The sequence below is a fragment of the Falco peregrinus genome, chromosome 19, assembly GCF_023634155.1.
Source record: "Falco peregrinus isolate bFalPer1 chromosome 19, bFalPer1.pri, whole genome shotgun sequence".
Classification (NCBI taxonomy): Eukaryota; Metazoa; Chordata; class Aves; order Falconiformes; family Falconidae; genus Falco; species Falco peregrinus.
The window spans coordinates 1,317,688-1,339,778 of record NC_073740.1 but is presented as its reverse complement, the minus strand read 5'-3'; the positions used below and the strand labels follow the sequence as shown (position 1 = coordinate 1,339,778).

The 22,091-nt window shown below is 50.8% G+C and overlaps 2 protein-coding genes across 2 annotated transcripts; both read right to left on the bottom strand.

The window, feature by feature from the left end:
- Positions 1-2,725: 2,725 nt before the first annotated feature.
- Positions 2,726-9,310, bottom strand: LOC101917212 (keratin, type II cytoskeletal 6A-like). The gene is made up of 9 exons (XM_005233130.2): positions 8,726-9,310; positions 7,847-8,061; positions 6,049-6,109; positions 5,447-5,542; positions 5,007-5,171; positions 4,336-4,461; positions 3,645-3,865; positions 3,257-3,291; positions 2,726-3,134 (listed from the first exon to the last, which is right to left on the bottom strand). The coding sequence occupies exons 1-9, from the start codon at positions 9,308-9,310 to the stop codon at positions 2,869-2,871; spliced, it is 1,770 nt and encodes a 589-aa protein (XP_005233187.2). The 3' UTR covers positions 2,726-2,868.
- A 5,174-nt stretch (positions 9,311-14,484) lies between these two features.
- LOC101917389 (keratin, type II cytoskeletal cochleal-like) lies at positions 14,485-19,158 on the bottom strand. Its single transcript, XM_055791918.1, has 9 exons — positions 18,439-19,158; positions 17,399-17,619; positions 16,777-16,837; positions 16,402-16,497; positions 16,116-16,280; positions 15,869-15,994; positions 15,326-15,546; positions 15,170-15,204; positions 14,485-14,939 (listed from the first exon to the last, which is right to left on the bottom strand). The coding sequence occupies exons 1-9, from the start codon at positions 19,156-19,158 to the stop codon at positions 14,485-14,487; spliced, it is 2,100 nt and encodes a 699-aa protein (XP_055647893.1).
- Between the last annotated feature and the right edge of the window lie 2,933 nt (positions 19,159-22,091).

Genomic DNA, 22,091 nt, shown 5'->3' with positions numbered 1-22,091 from the left:
TTTTGGTTGGGAAATGCTAAGGGGAGATGTTTAGGCAATCCAGAGACAGGATTGTTCCCATAGAAAAAGTTGAAATTAAATGTTGGGTTTAAAAAAAGTACTTTGCCTAATGTTTAAGTTGCCAGCTAAAATTACTTTGTCAAGTTTGATTTAAATATGTGAGTTTTCCAGGTCTCTGCAAATCAGAAGGTAACTAGAAAGTGATTTTTGCATCTGCTGTCTGCTCTCTCAGAGAAGAGGTGCCAGGTGGGATCTTAAAAGAAAGAAACCCAGAGCTGCTTGGTGCTTTTTCGGGCTCAGTAACATCCTCAGGCTGTGGGAGAAGGACCCAGCAGCAGCCTGACGGAGGCTGCAGAGACGCCCGCGTGCTGCATAAGTACGTAGCTGGTAAGGTAAGGGCGAGGGTGAGGTCTTGGCAGCACGGCTCACCAGTGAGTTTCATGGAGGGTTCAGTGGTGGTGGTGGTCCATGTGCTGAAGGCAAAGCAACATATTGTACATGCTTCTGTTAAAAAAAACAAAGCAAACTTATACTTGACATTTTCAATAATTAAAAAACCCACAACAAAACAAAAAAAACCCCACAAAACAAAACAAAAAAACCCCCACAAAAAATAGTTTTGTGACAACAGCCCAGTTGGGATGCCCTGCCTGCTACAAATGCCTCTGCTTTGCAAGCTTCGCTCTCATTTCCTTAAAACAGCCTAAGAAACATGGTTAGCTGCTTGAAAACTGATGCAAATTGTTAAATGAATGAAGTTCAACCCATTCAACCTTCACAAACCTTCCTCCAATGCAAGCAGGCTGTCCCGGCTTCCCAAAACCATCATTTCCTTGCCCCTTGCCCTGCGCTGGAGGGGAGGCTCGTGGGCACGAGCCCCACAGTAGCCCCGCTGGAGGACCATGGGGACTGGGAACCCAGGCAGGGTGGCACATGCCTTTCTCCTGCTCTGGGTCCCCACCTGCTGGAGACACCAGGCTGGGTGTCCAGTGCTCGCACACCCCTGCACAGCACCACGGGTGCGCGGGGTCCCATCGGCTCGGCAGGGGTTTCCCTGCGGTGAGCACGCCGTGCGTGAGGTGCTTTTGCCTTGCAGACATGGCTGATGCCCCTCTCTCCCCTCACTCCCTGGGGGCCCCACCGAGGTGCCCCCCCAGTTGGAGTTTGCAGGGGATGAGGGGTTGGTTCATGGACACCAACCAGTTTCCTTTTTGGGACCAGCATTCCCAGTGAGCTGCGGGTCCTTCCGCATCTTCTTCCCTCCTGACCTGGACCCTTTCCCCACCTTTGGTCCATGCTCCAGCTCCTGTCTTTGGGACTGGGTTCCCACCTCGCACCATGCTCCCCAGTTGCTGCTGCTGGGATTTGCGCCTGTCCCTACGGCCTCGCAGGGAGCAAGAGCCAGGGGGTGCCCACGGAGCCACGGGAGGGAGCCTGGCTGAAACCCTCTGTCCAGGCAAGTCTTTGACACCTCCCAGGGGTTGGGGGCTGAATGGGGACAAGGAGGCTGGGTGTTGCGAGCACCTTGGGAGACCCCAGATTCATTCAAAATTAAGTTGAGGTCCTACCACAGCCCTTCCAGCGGATCAGCCGGGATATTTGGTGAGATACTTGCACGTGCGAGGGGTGCCTCATGCTAGGTGTGTTGCCCTGCGCCCACCCCTTTGCTCGTGCTGCCCTTTCTGCTTATGGCGACGTTCGACTGCTACATCCCTCTCCTGGTTTGATGCTGCTCTTGCTGCATCACTGACGTGGTGCTGACGCCAGAGCTGGGCTCCTCTGCAGGACTTGCTGCTGTTGGTATGAACTAATGGCCCCACTGAGCTGTGCCCCCCATTTGTTCACTCATGACTCCCAGCTAAGCCTTTGGGAATCACCTTGCTTTCCCACCCCCCTGCGCTTTCTCGCTCCTTTCCATGAGAAAGGGCAGCTTTGCAGTAAACCACCACAGTGGCGTTCATCCAGCTTCTGGCTCAGACCTGAGGCAGCTTTTCCTCCTCATGCCTCGGTTCTCCATCCCTCCCTCCCTCCTTTCCACACACACACAAAAAAAACCAACCCAGCCTTCTGCAGAACCTGAGTCCCAAAACTTGCTTTATTTCCTCAAGGCAACGATGCTTTCTCGTGAGCTGCCTACAGAGTCCCGGCTGCCAACGGAGAAGAAAAGCCAAAAAGCAGCAAGATTTTAAAAATGACAAATGCTTTTTATTGAACCATACAGCATGGCAGGCCTGGAAGTGAGAGGCTGTAGCTGTGAGGACAAGGAACTGGAAATCAGTGCGGCAATCCATATACACAGAAAGCAATAACCTTTCCCACAGGTGCCTGAGAAAACAGAAGGGGCTGAGAAAAAAACTATAGTTGCGGACAAAACATTTGGCGGTTGTAACGTGTGTGGTGGGCAGAGGCTTTTAGAGCGTCTTGGAGCTATTTTCATTGCTGAGGACCCGGGAGTGTGGCTCACAAGGCTGTCACCCTTGGTTCAGGATGAATGAAACGAATGCGCGTGGCCGAGCGTGGCGGTCCCCATTCAGCAAAGTGCTTCCACTTCGCTTCCAATGCGTGGCTCCAGGGGGAACAAGGGAAGGACAAGGACTGTGCTGAAAGAGGGCCACCACCAGGGTCCACGGCAGCTCTCCAAAGCCCTGTCAGTGACCTGTTACAACCTATGCTTTAGCCAGAGGCACTCCAGATTCTCGCGGTGGGGTCCTGGTCTCCCCCCACTGCCCCAAAGGTGGAGGGTGAAGGACGGAGGAAGGAGAGGGTCTAGCGCAGCTATTTACACCATTGATTCTTAGGGCAGCACTTGCTTTCAGAAGGCAGAAAACACGCCGTTGTCCCCACAGGGGGGCCCCATGCTCGCCATCCTTATCTGGTGGTCTTTTTGCTAGTGGTGGTCTTGGAAATGATCCTCACGCTGCCTCCCGTGCTGGAGCTGACACCTCGGCTGCTCCCGGAGCTGAAGGTGCTGCCTCCACCGTAGCTGAGCCCCCCGCCGAACCCTCCACTCCCGCCTCCGAAGCCGCCACCGCTGCTGCTCATGCTGTATCCGCCGCCTCCCATGCCGAGACCTCCACCCATGCCCAGGGAGCTGCCACCGCCGTAGCCCATCCCACTGGAGCTGCTGACCACAGCTGGAGGGGACACAGCGCAGACCCGCTTTAGGGTCCTGCTGGGTCCTTGGGGTGGGGGGACCTGCACCATCACCCCTGTGGCACGGGGTGAGCAAGCAGGGGTGGAAGGTGGGGATACTTACAGACGCTCACGGCTCCGACTCCCTCTCCAGCAAGCCTGTCAGGAAAGGGGAAGGTAAGCAATAACACCGAGGTGCAGAGGAGATACAGTGGTAGCCACTGGGATCATCTAATTTCATGGCCTTCAGTACGGACTCTCCTCTGGTGGGCTATGTCGGTATCACCAATGAAAGGTGACATCGCTCATTTTTATTAGTGCATCAAGTGCCAAGAGCTGGAGAAACAAATCTTTTCCTACAACGTTCGTTATTTAAAACATCCCTCTCTCTCAGCCCTTGTTTTACATCACTTGGTGCTCCAGCCCCTTGGGGTGAGCTGTCCCTTTAAGCCCAAGGAGATGCGTCCTGCTCCAAAAAGCAGCACACAACAGGTCCACGTGCTTGCCCTCACCTGCTCTCCTCGCCCTCCAGCAGCTTCCTGTAGGTCGCGATCTCGATGTCCAGGGCCAGCTTGACGTTCATCAGCTCCTGGTACTCACGCAGCTGCCGGGCCAGGTCAGCCTTGGCTTTCTGCAGAGCATCCTCCAGCTCGGCCAGTTTGGCCTTGGCATCCTTGAGGGCCAGCTCCCCGCGCTCCTCCGCCTCGGCGATGGCAGCTTGGAGGTTGGCACACTGCAATCGAGGGAACAGGAGTTATTTAACTTGGGCTACCCCAAACTGCTCTCCTGAGTGTTGCGACGGTGTGCCAGGTACTGGGTGGTGGCTGCCAGGATGGCACGAGAATTCATGATGGGAAGGTGTTGTAGTGGGGGTGACTGGGGAGCTGCAGCCATAATTCTGTCCCCAAAGAAGAGGAGAGACATTGAGATCCATTTGCTTTGCTACACACCTTTGCTGGTGTAGGCTAGTACCTCACCATTTGCTTCCTCAGCAAGAAAGCAGCTACCACAGCACATCCTTGCACCGTGGGACCTCCTCTAGTGGGCAAAGACAGAGGTGTCCATGCCCGCCCTAACACCGGGAGGGAAGCCTGGCCTTCAGCTCCACTCCAATGCCAGGAGCATCTTCTGCCGCGCCACCCACCACCTCCCACCTGCCCTCCACCGTGCAGCAGCTGCTTTGCAGGAGCATCCTCCTCCTACCTGTTTCTTCACGCTCTCAATCTCGTTCCGCAGCCTCTGGACCATCCGGTTGATCTCTGAAATTTCTATCTTGGTGTTACGCAGGTCGTCACCATGTCGCCCAGCAGAGACCTGGAGCTCCTCGTACTGATGTGCAGAAAGGAGGAGAGCACTGGTTAGGTACCCTGAGGCTCAGAGAAGGATGAGGGGACTTCAGGGCACAAAGTACGGGTTTGGATGCAGGTTAAAGGGCAGGGGACAACATTCCTCTGAGCAACCTGCCCATGGGATAACAGCATTTGGCCCTAGTTATCAACATATGCTAAGGTGGCAGCTATTGCATTGTGTGGAGCATCTATGGGTTGTCACCTAATACTAAGAACCTGGAAGGAAAAGAGGAGTGCTCTGCGTTTAAGGCCAGATCTACCAGTGACCCTTTGTGAGCCCAAGGTCAAGGCATTTAAGCATCTTGTCCCCTTGATTTCACCTTGTATTTCACAAGGAACATAAGGCTGGTAAGCGTAGTGAGTGGTCCGCAAGCATGCAGTGGGGATCTGTATGCAAGAGCCTATTGCAACGCACACAGGAAGATAAATTCCTCTCTGGTGTGATGCTGTGATCCTTCCTCATCAGTCCTGCCTCCCATCAGCTACTGTGACACCCCATGAATCAAAGAAATCCTGGTTACCCACCTTGTTCTGGTACCAAGCCTCAGCCTCTGCCCGGCTCCGGTTGGCAATGTCCTCGTACTGCGCTTTGACCTCGGCGATGATGCTGTTGAGGTCCAAGTTACGGTTATTGTCCATGGACAGGACTACGGAGGTGTCGGATACCTGCTGCTGCATCTGGGACAATTCCTGCAGAAGATGCAAAAAAAAGAAGTTAATGGTCTTGTATCTGGGGTGGAAACCACGCGGGCAAGAGGTGGCTTGGGAGCTCTTTCCGCCAAGCCATTTTCTTGCATTTCCCCTGCTCTGCCTCTACCCTTTCCTATCTTATGCCTGTGTTATAATTTCCAAAAGGCAGTGACCGCCTTCTGTTTCACTGCTGCACAGCACCGAGCGTGGCGGGCAGAGCTGCAGGGCATGGGGGGCTGCATGGCAGGGTGCTGTGGGGGGAGGGCTCAGCTTACCGCCTCGTAGAGAGCTCTCAGGAAGTTAATTTCATCTGCCAGCGCATCTGCTTTGGCCTGCAGCTCGACCTTGTTCATGTAAGCACCATCCACATCCTAAAGAAAAGGAAAACAAAGACTTCTGACGAAACCACAAGCCAAAGGGACTTCAGGACACCAATGGGACCATCTCTCTGCTTCCAGGACTGTTAGTCTTCAGGCTTGTTTTTATATTGCTATGATCAAGGTATTTAATTTTTTTTTTAACGTGATTTTGGATGTTTGCTGTGAGCCAGAACCAGGTTCTTGGGCAGAAGGCAAAGCTCTGACTCACGGGCATGTGAGCAGAGACAGGGTTGAACTGAGCCCGGGTGGGCTGGGTGGTTTGCAACTGCAGCCAAGGGAGCTACCTTCAGAAAGTAGGGCAGCTCCATCAGCATGGAGAACCTTCTGCCCATTCATGGCCTTGGGATAGCCCAGCCTGTACGTACCCCCAGGCGTGCCAACGTCCTAACCTGACCCAGCCGTGAGGCTGAAGGACCCCAGCTTCCATCAGCTTTGCTTGAACTCTGTGCTTGCCCAGTTGATTTCATTGTCCATCCCATAACGCCCAGTTCACTCACCTTCTTGAGGACCACGAACTCGTTCTCTGCACCAGTGCGCCGGTTGATCTCATCTTCATATCTGTTAGGATACAAGAGCGAGAGGGTTTTGGTGGAAACGAAGAGCAAAGCCGGCATGGGAGGCAGAGATAGGACCACCCCAGTCCCAAACCAGTAGTTGTGGCTCACGGGTATATTCCTTACTCCCGCCTGCTTACAGTCCAGAGCAGATGCAGAGCAAATGCTTACTGACTCCAAACCTGCAAGACTTCATCGTGTGAGTAGTCCTAGCTAAAATTAACAGATTTTAATCACTGCCCTTGAAGTTAAGCTCATACATAAATGTGTGCAGATCCAGAGCTCGTTTCGGTAGGAAGCAGGAGCAGGTAGCCTCGGTGACCTCTGCTCAAAGCAAAGTTATGCAAAAGGCTTTCAACAAAGCTGCATGACAATGCCTACAAATATACAATAATGCTACGATTTGATATTTGATATTATAATAATGCTAATGGCTTTGAATAACCCACTGGGGCATTTAATTAAAAAAAAAAAGTCCACGACTCTTTAGTCACGGTTGTGCAAGAGCAGATTGTTATGCCTCAGACTGTATTTCTGTGGAACTTTTTATGGCTGTGAGCAACATCCTTTCATCAGATAATCAGGGCAGGGCTTAGCTAGAGAGTAGACAAAACATGTAGGCTCTTGAGGCAAAGACCTGGCTTTTAGAGGCAGGTTTGTGCCAGTCTCTAACCAATATTGGCAGAGAGATCCCTGCAGATGGATCTCTGAGCAGACACAGGCAGAAGTGGAAATCTGCCGGTGGACTGGGAACCAGCTCTAGACTTGAAATAAAATGCGTTCACTTTCCCAGGCAGTAGCTGTGAAATCCAGATGGTATCATCTGTTATTTTTGGCCTGATCGGTATTTCTAAAAGCCTATAGTACGTACCCAAACCTGAAACGCGCCCGAGTGCAACACACCTGAAGCTACGTCAGTCCACCCTGTCAGCAATGAGTGCAGTCTCCTCGTCCCCCACTCAAAAAAAAAAAAAAAAAAAGTCTCACGTGCCTAACTAATATAAACATTTTTCAGGCCTCCAGCGTGTTTTTCTCAAATTTGCACTTGGGCAGACCTGGCCAAATAAGGGGGATACTGTTCTCGCCCGGCTATAGCCAACTGAAGATGTGTGGCCTCGCCTGAAAAAAACACCGAAATGTCCCTCGTAGTCGGCAGGCGCCGACCGGCACCTCCTGAAGGTGAGTCATCCCACCTCCGCTGGATGCCTCATCGCAGGAGGGGATTAATTGCCTCCCCAGGGAAATCATTTTCTTTGCCAATGGTCAGAGAAAAGAGCTGAGCATCTTTCACGTGCTGGGAGCCGAGCGGGGCCGGTGGCCTGGGGACCTCCAGCAGGGCTGGGGTTTCCTTTGCAAAAAAAGAAACGGGGGGGGAGTTGGGGCTTGCAGTTTATGGCCAGGTGTCATTCCTTTTTTGCACCTCCATTGTACTCATCAGTTACGTGTTTTTCTGTCTCCAGGTGTATTATTTTGGGACACTCAAGGCATCAGACTGCGACCTCCATCACCCTGGAACAGCTTCCCCTGGATGCATGAATTCTGTGCTAAACGCTGGTCCTGCACGTCAGAAATCTGACCTAACTAGAGGTAATTCTGAGACCGGGGTCTCCTTTTATACGTTCATTTTACAAACTGGAAGAGGAACCCAGTGCAAACAGAGAGTGTGCACCAGCCACCGTGAACCACCTGCCCGGATTTTCCCGTCTGTTAATCATTTATGTTATAGAGCACGATTCCTTACTTGTTCTTAAAGTCTTCCACCATGTCCTGCATGTTCCTCAGTTCAGAGTCCAACCGGCCCCTCTCTCCCATAAGACTGTCCAGCTGCCGCCGGAGGTTGTTGATGTAGGCTTCGAAAAGGGGCTCAAGGGACTTCCTGGTGACGGTGTGACCTTGCTCTTGCAGGAGGCTCCACTTGGTCTCCAGCACTTTGTTCTGCTGCTCCAAAAAGCGCACCTGGGGAGAAACACAAGCAGGCACGTGCTGAAGCCCATGTGAACAATGCACAGAAAAAAAAAAAAAAAAACCACTGCCAGGGAAAAAAAGAGGGGTCATTCCACACAGATAGAAAAGATCAGGAGATGCTGGGACAGTCATGGGGAAATCATTAGGATCTTCCTAATTTAGGGCACTGGATTCTCAAACATATCAAAAGTAGCCAAAACGTTTAGCAAGATTTTTCAAGAGCTATTGCTTAATGAGCAATATGAGACTGATAAAAAAACAGGCCAAACACCAGTATTTGCAACTTTAGGGGTTTCTCCCCACCCCACCCCACAACCAGATGCTCAGCCCACCTTACTGGTTTAAACTGGTGTTATCCCATTGAGTTGTGTAGAACTTTGCCATTTTACAACCGGTATAGAAGATCCATCCAGCCCCTGGGATGTTTCTTACAGGGAGGTGGGGGATTTACTTTTTCAGTAAAACAAGATGCTGAAAAACTCATCCTTGCAAAGCAGGAACATAAGACAGTTCTTAGTTTTCAGCCAAACCCGCGCTCTTCGTTGGCTGGAGTTAGTTCAGCCAAGACCTTAAATCCAAAGGATGTTTCGTCCTGCTCTTTTTTCCCAGAGGCAACTGATAATATGCATAGCTTGATGTTAAACCAAACTCTCACCTTGTCGATGAAGGAGGCAAATTTGTTGTTCAGGGTCTTGATCTGCTCCCGCTCCTGTGTTCGCACCTTCTGGATTTCTGGGTCGATATCCAGCTTGAGGGGTGCCAGGAGGCTCTGGTTGACAGTCACTTCGTGGATGCCACCGGGTGGGCAAACAGGGAACCCGGGGCCACCTCGACCACCAAATCCGGGACCTCCCAGCCCAAATCCACTGCCCAGCCCATAGCCGCCACCACCACCAGCTCCTCCTAAGCCAAAACCAGCGCCAGCTCCACTACCATAGCCAAGACCAAAGCCAGCTCCTCCACCAAAACCGTATCCGCCACCAGCTCCGCTCCGTAGACCTCCACCGACCGAGCTGTAGGAAATTCTTTTGCTTCCTCCTAGGTTATAGAGACTTCTGCTGCCGAAGCCACCACCAGCTCCAAAGCCGCCTCCACCTCCAGCTCTTCCTCCTCCAACTCTGGAGACAGAGACGGAGCTAAAACTGCTTCTGGTACCACCGCCACCTCCTACGATAGCAGAGCCTGAGCTAAAGCCCCTCATGCCCCCTCCAGTAGATGATCTGAAAGAGATCCGACTCATGGTGGCTTGTTCAATTGGAAATGCAAAGAGCAGGAGAGGTGGAAAAAATAGGCTGGTGAATAAAAGCCGCACAGCAGGAAGAGAGCAGAGGGCAATGGAGACAGAAACCCCTGTGATGGGAGAGCTTTGGAGCCTCCTCTTTTATCTGCTTGGAAAACTTGGCACAGGAATTCAGAACTTGACGTGCCTTGCAGCAACTTGCCTTGTCAAACACACCTAGGCTACGGCGGGGTGCCGAAAAATGCATTGTTTGCAGGCAAGAAAGTAACGGAGTGAGGGAGCTCCCCCCTCCACCAAAGCCTGCCGCTCTGAGTCATGAAATTAGAATTGAATGGGACGCCTCGCTGAGGTCTGCGCTCAGGGGCAGGATACAACACGATTCTCCTGAGACCCTGGGAGCCAGTTTTCCTTAGGCGAGCCGAGGGCTCGCTCGCTTGAGCAAGGTTCCTCGCACTGAAGCTTTTGCAAGGTGGAGTTTAGGGTGCAGCACACTGCCCAGCAGACGAGGCAGCACAGACAGGGGCTTCTCCGGGATGCCAGGGTCCCGTTGCTGGCTTGGAAAAGCTGGGGCTGGAGGTGGTTTTACTCATCAGCACAGCTCTTTTGATTTATTTTGGAAAAGGGATCTAAATGATCGTGGGCCTGCAGAGTTGAGTGGAGTGGAAGGTGTCTCATGGCAGTATTTTTTGGGGATCTTACCGAAAGATTATCTACCCTTCTTGCTTTCAAAGACAGCAAGTAAATCCAAAGTAGCTTCAAGTTACATTAAGGAGTACTATGAGACTGATAAAATAGTTATTAAAAAGATGCTTGACATGATTGCTTTTCTTTTGAATCTCCTTGTCAAGCTCAGGGTTCAAAAGCTCCCTGTGAAGTGGTATTTTTATCACTTTTTTTCCACCCCCCTGTATTTAAGCAGAAGTTTCCACATCAGTGCTGGCTCTCCAAGATGTTCTGTAGAGGGGAATTCATGCGTTTTTCTTCCGGCTCCCTCCCACCCACTTCTTCACTCTGCTGAGATCACTCAGTCAGAAGATTTTCCTAAAATAGCCTTTGCTTCTTCATCTTGGGCTCTTGGGCGGACCCTCTCCCAGGAGCTTCAATCCCCGTGATGAGGCCAGGTCGTGCTTTGGGACAGTGCAAAGGCAGGAGGGCTGGGGACCTCTTCTCTTGTGTCCATGAAGAGCTGGGCACAGGGTAGAAGAGATCTCCTCCCTCCAACCAAAATACTCCTGCAAATGGGGTTCTGCCCAGCCACATCCTTGTGCTGCGAGGGCTGCCCTCCTGTACGTCAGATAAAATAATAGTGAACACCACCCCGAGCAGCTAAATCAAAAGGATTCTCAAAATCAACTACGTGAGCAATAAGTACAGGAGCTTAATCCAAACTGAGCAGCTTAAGGGTATCTGCTGCATCTCATAGCTTGTTGCTGTTGACGTGTTTCCAACCGCCGTTTTCTCTGTCTGGGAACCTGAAAGAACCTGAGCAGAAGGGGTTTTTTTTGTTTTGTTTTGTATTGTTGGTTGGGGTTTTTTTCTCTTGTTGCAATCAGAAAAAGCCAGCGCTCACAGCTATCGCCTCCTGCAAGCGCTGCTGTCGCTGCTCATTGCCAGCAGCATGAGTCACTGGCACTGGCGGCGCGTCAGCGAGCTATCGGGAAGCCTATCCTTGGACGGGCTGTTGCAAGGCACCCTCCCGCTGGAAGGGAGATGGCAGGGCGGTAGCAAGGGGGTGCTCTCACCCCGGGAGTGGAGATGTGGGAACCTCCCGGGTGCTGGTAATGCCAAGTTGTGCCGGGAAAGCCGTGCCCGTGCTCCCGTTGCGCAGGTGATGCGCAGCAGCGGGGTAACCTCAGCGATAACACTGCTGAGGTTATGCTGATACTGGAAATAAACAAATTGTGTTAGAAGCACAGCAGAGGTGTGGAGGTTTGCTTTCCAAAGCCTGTAGATGTGAGTTGGCGTATGTGCGCCGGATCCTGTGGAGGGGGGCCAGGCAGGGAGCTGCCTTTGACTTCCAAAGAACTATGCAAAGTCACACCTGGGAACCAGGGCACCGGCTGCAAATGTTTTAATTAAAGCAAAGAGAAAGCATTCATGTTTAAGGCAGTCATTACCTCCCCAGCTCTTCTAGGAAAGCCTGTTGCTGCAGACAACGGTAATTAAGTAGAATATTACAAAGGATTTGGAAGGGTAAAGCAAATGATGGTTTAGGCACCAAAATAGGGGAAATTCTTGCAGAATCACTCAGTCCCACGCAGGTTCCTTGCTTGGCTTGTGTCACTCGCATGCACTGTGCTCCTGAGGCTGCAGGGGGGCTGTTTGCCCCCCCTCAGGTTGCCTGCAGAGAGGATGTGGGTTTGGGAGGCTGCAGGGGGGTTGCCTGGAGGGTGGGGGCACTGCAGGGGTTGGGGTGCAGAGCAAAGGGAGGAGGAACGGGGCCAGCTGAGATGGTTGCAGGAGATCAGCTGCCTGCGAGCACCACTTCGGCACTGTGTTATCTGCTCGTTATTCATTTTCAGAGCAGGCTGGAAGACAGACATTCAGAACTTTTAAGGTGAGTTAAGGTTAGGCTGTCATTAGCTGTATTAATTCCTCGCACCTGTGCCGTGTAATTCAGCATTTGCACAGGTGAGTACAGAAATTGAGGTGACTCAGAGTTTATTTTTAACCTTCACTCATTTTTGGCCCGTCTGTCTGTGACATCCTCTGCGACAGCAGGGATGGAGGACCTGGGGTTTGCCCCCAGCCTTTGGTTTTTCTGGCTGCAGCTCCTTTGGTTTTCTGGGTGAAGGGAGACCCGATGCTGCCGTGTTTCGGTGCGTCTGGGTTTCAGCGAGGTTTTGCTGAAGCGGTTGTGAGCGCCTCCTGCAAACCCGCTGGGCTGGCGTGTACTTGCTTGTCTCCTTCCCATGTGCTGTGCAAGTTATGTAAAGCCGGGATGTGGAGAGGTCAGGGAAGAGCAAAGCGTCTGACTCTTTGAAATGTAATAAGGGGTGAGTGTTTGTCTGATGGGCTTCCCCCCCCGCCCCCCCCCCCGGCCTTTTTCTCTTTTTTTATTCTCCTTTTGCAATGACGGCTGACCAAAATACCTGTATGGCTTGGTGAGTCGCTGTGTTCCAGCTCACTGAAACCCATCCTCAGTCTAGATCATCCTGATAAAATCCTCCCCCAGAGCCCTGTATGTGCTTGGTTTTGCTACATCTTTTTTTTAAAAAAAACAAAAATCAAACACTAGGGTTTTGCCCGAGGCAGCAGAGCTTTGCAACCCCCCCACCCCCCCACCCCCTTCCATGGAAGAAACCCCCCCCTCCCATGGAAGAAACGCTTTTGGATTAACCCCGATCATACGTTAAGAAATGAACAGTGTTTAAAATTTTTGTCATTTAATGGATATACCCCCACCCTCCTTCTCCTTTTTTTCTTCCATTTTTAAATTTGTTTCAAGCTTTTAATTATAATTTTATCAGAACTTTGAAACTTTTCCCCCAAAGTAAAGCAAAAGCCCCCTCCAGCTCACTTTGCTGAAGGTTGGGGATATTTCACGCTACTGGTTCTGGTTCAGAATAAAAAGATGTAGGAGCAAATAAATTACAATCCAGTTTTATTGGACATGTTCCAACAGAGAGAAGAAGGAAAACACAGTGTCATATCACTATCATTGAAGTATAAAAAGCTGCAGTTTTCTTTTTTAATGGTACTTTCACAAAAATAAAAAATAAGACATGGTAGAAGGCTAGAGGGCTCAATTCCATCAGAAAAGGGAAAGTATATTTTGGGCACTGGTGTGCCCTTGGGCTCCTGCTCCTGACTGCTTCATTCCCCACGGGCTGGGCTGAAACTTGACAGCCCTTCTGGGTTTGCCAAGTGTCTTGCTTTTGGCAGGGAAAGCTACACATCATGGAGATGCTGAAATACCCCCAGGAGCAGTGTGGCCGTGGCCCTGCAGGCAGTTTTTCCAGTGTAATTTTCACTGTCTCAGACTTTCACTTCCACTGCTGTGACCAGGACAGCGGGGAAAGTCAGAGCGACCTGGACTGTTGGATGATTTTGGCATTTTTTAAGCCATTCCAACAGAACTTAGCATGAGACGGGACAGCAATCCAATTCAACTGCAAGCACCTATCTTGCTTTTGAAGAATGCTTTGCCTCAGTTATTATTTAGCATTAAAAAATCCTGTAATTTAGAAAACAAGCCCTTTTCCACATGGTTTCGGTTAGTCACTGGTGGCTCCTCTGACAAAATACACCCATGAGATTATGTGTAAGGTGCCACTCTGGACAAACTTTCATTTAAGAGAAAGGACAGGAATGGGGGAGTAGTTTGGGTTTCCTTTTATTTAAGCTCATTGCAAGTTGCACCTGCATCCCTGTGGGTGGCACTTTTCTGATGGAGGCACCTCCAATTGCTTTCCTAACCTGATGCCCTGAACCACTGGCCAGGCTCATGTGCCTGACTTCACGCAGCTGCGATGCTCAGCACATCTGGAAGAAACATGTTTTCCAAAGCTCAGCTGTGAATGGGAAGAAGAGGGATTTTCCATCGTGCTGACATGACTCAGAAGTGACTCTTAACCGGGCTCTGGGCTCCCGTAATAAGGGGTGTTTTCAGAGGGGCCCCACACTTGCAAACCGCTGCCTGGGATATTTCAGCAACCTCCTGGGGTATTTCTACATAGCAGAAAAATAACCCGCATCTCCAGTAAAGACGAGTGACTGAACTTGAAGGGGTGAATCTGGTTCATCCCAGCGGTGAAGGCAGAGCAGGCTGAACCGAAGCCGAGTTCCCAGCCCAACCCTGGGCTTCTGTGGGCCCGGACTGAGCTGAAAACCCAAGTTACGGCATCTTCGCTGCTATCTGATCCGTCTGAGCGTATGGCTGCCAGCTAGCCTCAATTACAAACAAGCTGCTCAGCCTTATTAAAAGCAAACAAACATAAAAACCAATTCCCCATTCAGAAAATCACTCAGGCCCATGTTTTCCTTTTAATCCTGTTGCAGGTACTTTGAGAGAGCTGTTTGACATGTGCTCCACTGCTTTTCCTGTGATCCAAAAGCTTAAGAGCTATGGTGCGAGGAGCCAGGACAGAGGTGGGTGAAGGGGATTGTGATGCGCAGGAGCGATGCAGGAGTAATGCAGGAGCGATGGTTTTGGGGAGGGTCTGGTGATGGTTTTACTCAGGCTGTGTAGCACTCTTCAGGCTTTGGCTTTTTATGCTCTTTTTGCTGGAGGAGGTTTTGGAGACGATTTTCACACCTGGGTTGGTGCCGCCTTTTGCACTTCCAGAGCTGAAATTCCCTCCACTGGTGCTCAGACCGCTGCTGCCACCTCCTCCGTAGCTAAGACTGCTTCCAATGCCGAGACCACTGCCTCCTCCAAATCCACCTCCGAGACCACCACCGCCACCCCCGAGTCCAAGTCCTCCTCCACTGCCAAAGCTGTAACCTCCACCACCACCGCCTCCTCCGAGACCAAAGCCGCTTCCACCGCCTCCTCCGAGACCAAAGCCGCTTCCACCGCCTCCTCCGAGACCAAAGCCGCTTCCACCGCCTCCTCCACTTAGGTTCAGTCCACCAAATCCTCCTAACCCAGCTCCACCAGCCATGCCAGAGCTGGAGCTGATGACAGCTGCAAGAAGAAACCACCAGAGGTTGGACATCTGCTTGGCAGTCACCCAGTCCCGGTAAGCACCGTCATCAGGACCCTGACCCACAGGACAAGCCCAGCTCATGTCCCCTGTGCAATGCTGGTGGAGGGCTCTGAGCACCTCATATTGGGGCAAACCCCCCTCCCCCCGAGGTTGCTCACAGCCTCTGCTCCCAACGGGCCCGCAGCAAGACAAGCGCTGCGATACTTACAGTAGCTGATGGGGTTGAGTCCCTCTCCGCTCAGCCTGTTGGGGGGGGCAGATAAAGGGGATGTTAGAGCAGAATGAGGGAGACGGGCAAGGGGACCAACTACTGGTGGGGGCAAAGCGACAGCTGCTGTTATTCCTGCAGGGATTTTGCCCCCACCTGCTCTCCTCGCCCTCCAGCAGCTTCCTGTAGGTCGCGATCTCGATGTCCAGGGCCAGCTTGACGTTCATTAGCTCCTGGTACTCGCGCAGCTGCCGGGCCATGTCAGCCTTGGCTTTCTGCAGAGCATCCTCCAGGTCAATCATCTTTGCCTTGGCATCTTTGAGGGCCAGCTCCCCACGCTCCTCAGAGTCTCCGATGGCTGTCTGCAGGGTGGCACACTGCAAGAGGAGAGATTGGGACTCCTAAAAGCTGCTTTTCTTTTGGGGTAAGTGTTATCCAAGGAAGAAAACCATTCTGGTGGGGTGTTAATGAAAAAGGTTATGACTGAGGCTGTTCATCTATAGCTAATATTGCTGAAGTTGGAACGCCAGCCTGGAAAAAATGATTTAACATGTGTTAGAGCATGGTGCCCTTTTCAGGAGTGAATTTAACATGTTTAATGAGCTACCTCACATTCTGTGGCTGCTAAAGTCCCTAATTAGTAAAGCAGAGCTGCGGTGCCTAAGGACCAGAGAATGGGGCTCCTGCTGCCATTCCTACCTGGTTCCTCGTGTTCTCTATCTCTGAGCGGATCCTCTGGATCAGTCGGTTGAGCTCAGCGATCTCCCCCTTTGTGTTGCGCAGGTCGTCCCCGTGCTTCCCCGCTGTGGCCTGCAGCTCCTCGAACTGTGGTTCAGAAGGAAGAGTAAGCCATCTGAGGTGTCCAGGTGGACAGGAAGTGGCTCAAACAGCCCCAAACAGGGACAGCAGTGATTTTGCCCAGAAATGTATCTATGGGTCTGTTCACCTTGGTTTGGTACCACGCCTCCGCCTCAGCCCGACTCCTGTTAGCAATATCCTCGTACTGAGCTTTGACTTCAGCGATGATGCTGCTGAGGTCCAGGTCCCGGTTGTTGTCCATTGACAGAATGACAGCAGTGTCAGACACTTGTGCGCTGAGCTGAGCCAGCTCCTGCAGGGAAGCACACGGGATCCTGATCAGCTGCACTTACCTCTTCAAATGCCACGAACGATGGCAGTCACTGTCCGAGGGGGACAACAGGACGGGAATCAGGGGAGGAGGGTGTCTGTACCGCATCATAGAGGGCTCGAAGGAAACTGAGTTCATCAGTCAGGGCATCCACCTTGGCCTCCAGCTCTACCTTACTCATGTAAGCAGCATCCACATCCTGGAAAAGAGCAACCGTGGGGACATCTGCAGCACCTGGTGCTACTGACCATCTTTGTTTCTACATGGTCTGTTTTGCCAAGGCAAGCATGTGTGGGACAAGAATTCACTTCCATCCTCCAAGCCCCTCCACTCCTTTCCCCCCAAAACCATAACCCAACCAACAGCTTTTAAAGGATGAGCATGAAGCTCCATGAGCCCTCCCACCCTTTAGGACAGTCCCAGCCTGTGCCATGGCTGGGGGTAGCTCAGCATCCGTAACGCCTCCTGTCTCACCCACCTTCTTCAGCACCACAAATTCATTCTCCGCTGCCGTGCGTCTGTTGATTTCCTCTTCGTATCTGCAAGGATAAAGGGAAAGACATGCTGGATTGTTACCTCAGTAATCAGAGAAGTTGTACAGGTAGGACGGCAAGGTTATCTGGGCTGGATACGGTGTTTCCACTTTAACCTTCTGGAAACCACCCAGCTCAAATTTTGGAAAATCCCATTTCTCAAAGGGTTGAAATGACATTTTGTTTTAATGGAACAGGAGGGGTAAAGCTGGTTTAGGTTCTTTTCCTTTGCAAATGTGATCACAAGTGTGTCCTGGCTGAATCTGCATTTTCTTGTTGGAAAAACGTCAACGGACCACCTTTCTGCTGCTGTCAAGGAAGGTGGGCTCTGCAGGGAGAAGCGCCTCACAGGAGTGGTGTATTAGAGGGGCATTACAGGTTACAGCACCAGCTGGAGGTATTTTTTTCCCCTTTCCTGCAGAAAGTTTGATGAATATCTCAGGCTGGGTGTTTGACTTTCAGAAAGCTAAATTTAAGTGAGATTAATCCTACTGCCTAACGCAGCCTGAACCATTTGGATCCCGTTTCACCCCAGGGTGCCTGGATGTGCTGCTAACAGGCACTCACTTGTTCTTGAAATCCTCCACGAGGTCTTGCATGTTCTTCAGTTCCCCATCCATGCGTCCCCTCTCGTTGAGCAGGTTGGCCAGCTGCCGTTTCAAGTTGTTGATGTAAGCCTCAAAGAGTGGGTCCAGGTTGTTTTTGCCTGAGTTGGTTTTTTGACCCTGGTCCTGCAGGAGGGTCCATTTGGTCTCAAGCACCTTGTTCTGCTGCTCCAGAAAGCGAACCTGAGCATTGGGAAGCAGAAAAGACTGAGTGACGGATACCTGTCAGCACGCTCATGGCCCATAATCAGTGATGGGGACTGATGCATAGCACAAGCCAAGGAAATCCCAAGCCAAAAGCGTTAAATCCAGCTGTGACTACCCTCCAGGTTGTCTAGGGCTGTGCTAGCCCACTCAGTAGCCAAGCAAATCTGCCCTCAGTGGACAGTCTTCTTCAAACACATTTTAATTTTGGAAAGCAATGAGCAATCATTAGAAAACACAGGTTCAGCTCTTTCATCACTTGCTTTCTTGAGCATCCTTTGGTTTTTCTTTCTTTGTAAGAGATATTTATCTCCCTTCATTAAAGCTAAGATCTGGTTACTACAGGTTAAAAGGCAAGTACTTAATTGCCTTTCCTTTTGCTCATATATACTACATATTTACCCAGGTAAAAGCCAAGGAAGGACTTAAGCTGAGCCAATATAAAAAGGACTTTAGCTCGCAGGCAATAAAGCAATAAGGACCAACGCACCCTCTGTGATTCCCCACAGAGAGAGCTGGGTTAAGCAGCTAGATCTGGACTTGAAACTGGCTTACTCCATTTGAGCTAGTATATCTTATTTCTCAGGCACAAAACCCAGATCTCATCCTCTTATTACCAGTTTCTAATCTCGTTTTCTGCCTTGTAACTGTTTAGCAGAATGTTCTTTTTGATTACTTTAATGAAGACCTGCAGATAGGAAACGTGCAACAGACTGTAGATCTATGAAGCTGTATTTTTGTAGCTACAAGACTGTCTGGCTCTCTACCATGATGCCACAGCACTCAATGAAGCCTCACCTTGTCAATGAAAGAAGCAAACTTGTTGTTGAGGGTCTTGATTTGCTCCTTCTCGTCTTTTCGCACCTGGTGGATGTCTGGATCTATCTCCAGGTTCAGTGGTGCCAGGAGACTCTGGTTCACAGTCACTTCTTGGATCGTACCAACGCCATGTGGGCCACCACTAAATCCTGCTGGGTTCCTGCCACCACCCAGCCCTCCACCGAATCCTCCCATCCCCCCCACTCCACCAAAGCCAAATCCTCCACCACCTCCTTGTCCACCACCAAAACCAAGCCCACCAGTACCTCCACCAAAACCAAGCCCACCAGCACCCCCACTAAAGCCATAGCCACCACCTCCACCACCAAGACCAAGTGCAAGACTGCCACAAGCTCCACCACCACCAAGTCCACCACCACCACCACCACCACCACCACCACCACCTCCTAGGCCAGATCCACCACCAGCTCCACTCCCAAAAGCAGCTCGGAAGCTGCTTCCAACACCAATGGATATCCTCTTGCTACCACCAAGGTTGTAGAGGCTCCTGCTGCCAAAACCGCCACCACCACCACCTCCTCCTCCAATGAGCCTTCCAAAACCACCTCCACCTCCTCCAGACCGTGCCACAGACATCGAACTGAAGCCAGCCCTGCCACCACTTGGTACAATAGCTGAGGCAGCACTGTAGGACCTGCCTCCACCTCCCGCTCTCGTGCCGTAAGTTTGCCGGTTCATTGCAGCAGGAGGTAAAGCCGGGCAGTGGCGAGAAGAAGCACACAGGGCGAGTGCAGCTCTCTGGTGGAAGGGAGCACGCGATGCCCTTTTTATCCCTCTGGGGATCTGGGCTTGGTTGCATGGAAGTCCAGTGATCAATTTAGTGCCTTCATGGTTTTGACATGCCAAGCAGCCAGCTGTCTCATTGAAACTTGTTAAGCACTGATTGCACTCAAACAGCTCAGCTAGAAGAGTTATCTAACTCCCTGATTTTTGGCAGGGAGAGCCCAGCCTTAGTGCAGAGCCTCTGTATGCTTGCAGAGAGGTGTTATTTAATTTTCTAGCTGTGAAGCAAAAGAAAAGAGATAAAGAAGGGTGAAAAAAAGAGAAACAGCTACCTGGATACCCCTATGCAACTTGTAAGATGCAGTAGATCGGTATAAAGCTTAGTGGAGAGTCCTCTGAATTAACTTGAGTGAAAGGCAGTGAGAATGCAATGGCTAAATCTGACCAAAAATATTTCACAGGGCTTCTTCCCCTGAAGGCAGCATGTGGGTGTGATGTTCATGAAGCTTGACATCTCGTTCAGCGCTCTAATTTACCCAGCCTGCCTTTTCACACCAGCTAGGCAGAGACCATCTTTTTGAGCCGACCAGCACAAAGAGGTCCTGATCCATGATCTTCCTCTGAGACGCTATATTTAAATGGCACCTCAAATTTTGGTTGCTTAGTGTTTGGTATCTAGTCTATGACAGGTTTCCTAGCCTTCCTTTCTAGAGAGATTGGCATCCCCAGAGGACAGCTCCATCCCACCCCTGAGGCTGCTGTTGCAGTGTCTCCAGCCACCTGATGATGTGACCGATGCATTTGCATCTCGCTCTAAAAAGCATCTCAATGAAGGAGGCAGATTTTCTGAAAAACACTTTGCCCAGCTTTGTGGAACAAATATTTTGTGGATATTATTTGCATGTTGACATTAAGATGCAATCAGGCTTGAGTTTCTAGATCTTTACAGTTGTGATTTCTTTTAAAGATTTTTGAGCCTTTCCATTCAAAATGTTGCCAAAAGCAAAGATTTAACCAGCATGAAAAATACTCCCACAAATTCTCCTTGTTTTACTTCCTGGAGTCCTTGGGAAGAGGAGCGAATGCAATAGGGTGTGGTGATGTTTTCTGGCATCTCAGACTTTGTTCAGCTGCAGTGTTTAGAGTATTTTATTCTTCACATTTAAGAGCTCCGTTCAGTTTTGGCATGTTGCTGTCCTAGTGGCATTGCCCGTGCTGTGCACATGACTGGAGCTTAAACGTATTTGCAGGACAGGACTCTACATGCCCTTCAGAACACATTCATGTGCCTTAGTGCTACAAAACCATTAAGTACAAGCTAAAATCCCGCTGGCATCTCTGGAAGAAAGATTATGCAGGTGCTTCGTGCTCTGCCGAATGCAGAAGACCAAATACCTGATTATCCTTGGAGAAACGCTGCCAGGCAGGCTTAAACCGGGAGAGTTGGGTCACTCCACTGAAATTTCCCATTGCAGTGCAAGCCTCCCAGCTGGTTCAGGTCAGCTTGTTTCTCTTTGGAGAAGGTTGGCCTGAATCTGCCTGGGATGTCACTTGAAATTCATGACTATCTATTGCCTTGACTATTTGCATAAAATTCAAAGCCCAGGTGTGATGGGAAAATGAGATTGTCTTCATGCTTTCTTGACCCCAGTGAAGGTAGATTGTCCTGAAGCTGACAAACAGGTTCGGATCAGATATTAGAGCTGAATGAATATAATGGGATTAAAGGTGGGGCTGCCAACAAGGAAGAGGGAATTGTCATTTTAGGCTCCCACACTCCTTCCTTCAGCCCACTGTCTGCAAGGTATGCAAGCGATGCACAGGCTGGGTGAAAAATGCACCATTTCTGTACTGGGCTGGTTGATTGTGTGAAGGAGCCGAGGCCTGTGGGCTCCACACCGAGAGGCTTTTTTGCATTTGTCAGCTCAGATCAACCCTAATAGACTCTGCCATCTACCCAAGGAGCATGTCCAGGGTGACACCAAGCATGATATGGCCTCCAAACTGCCCCAAAAAACATGCTCCTGGCCTTTTTTCTCTCCAGAATAGCCTGATCGACACAAACATCTTCAAGCAGGCAGCAGAAAACAGGGGTTTTGCAACACTTGGGGGTTGAGAAGGGCAGGGATGATTAAAGGTTTTCTCCTAGAAATGCAAGAGCTGCTGGGCTGCTTTGGTCCCCTGGGGAGCCGGCTGGGGTTTGCTGTGCAGGGGTTGTTTTGCAGGAGGGTGATCAACATAAATTATGAGCTGCTGGGGCACTGGAAGCTTCTCGTCTGGGTGTTTCTGCTTGTTATTTACATACAAATGAGACGAAGTCCGAGTTGTACGCATTGAGACGGAAAAGATGAAGAAAACTATTTCAAAAAGCATCCTCTTTAGGTGGGTGGGTTTTGCCTTCTCAGCAAGGGCTGACCCATTTGGCTTTCACCAGCCCCCCCAGCCCAGACAGAGTTGCTAAGGCATGGCATTTATTAAAAAATAATTATTAATTATTAAAATATTAAAAAATAAACCTGCTGATCACATCCAATAAACCGTCTTGTTTTCCATCAGAAAAGTACTGCAGATGCGGGAATCCTGGATCCACCACGCTCGGCACAACAGAGCAGAGGGAGATGCTCAGTCGGTGCTGGGTCCATCACCGTCCCACCCACATGGACAGCCTGAGCCTGGCAGGATGGGTCAACTCATCCTCCAGCCACAGAGGGCTTGGGACAGGCAAGACCTGGGTCAGCACTGAAGTCTAGGAAGCGGAGCAGGATGTCAGGGAGTAAGTGACACCGCCTGGTCTTTGATGTGGCACCTTTCACGGAGTACATGAAGTTGCCCACCCCACCCCACCCCACCCCCCCGTGCTGCTCCAGCCTGGGTGAGGAGAGGCAGGT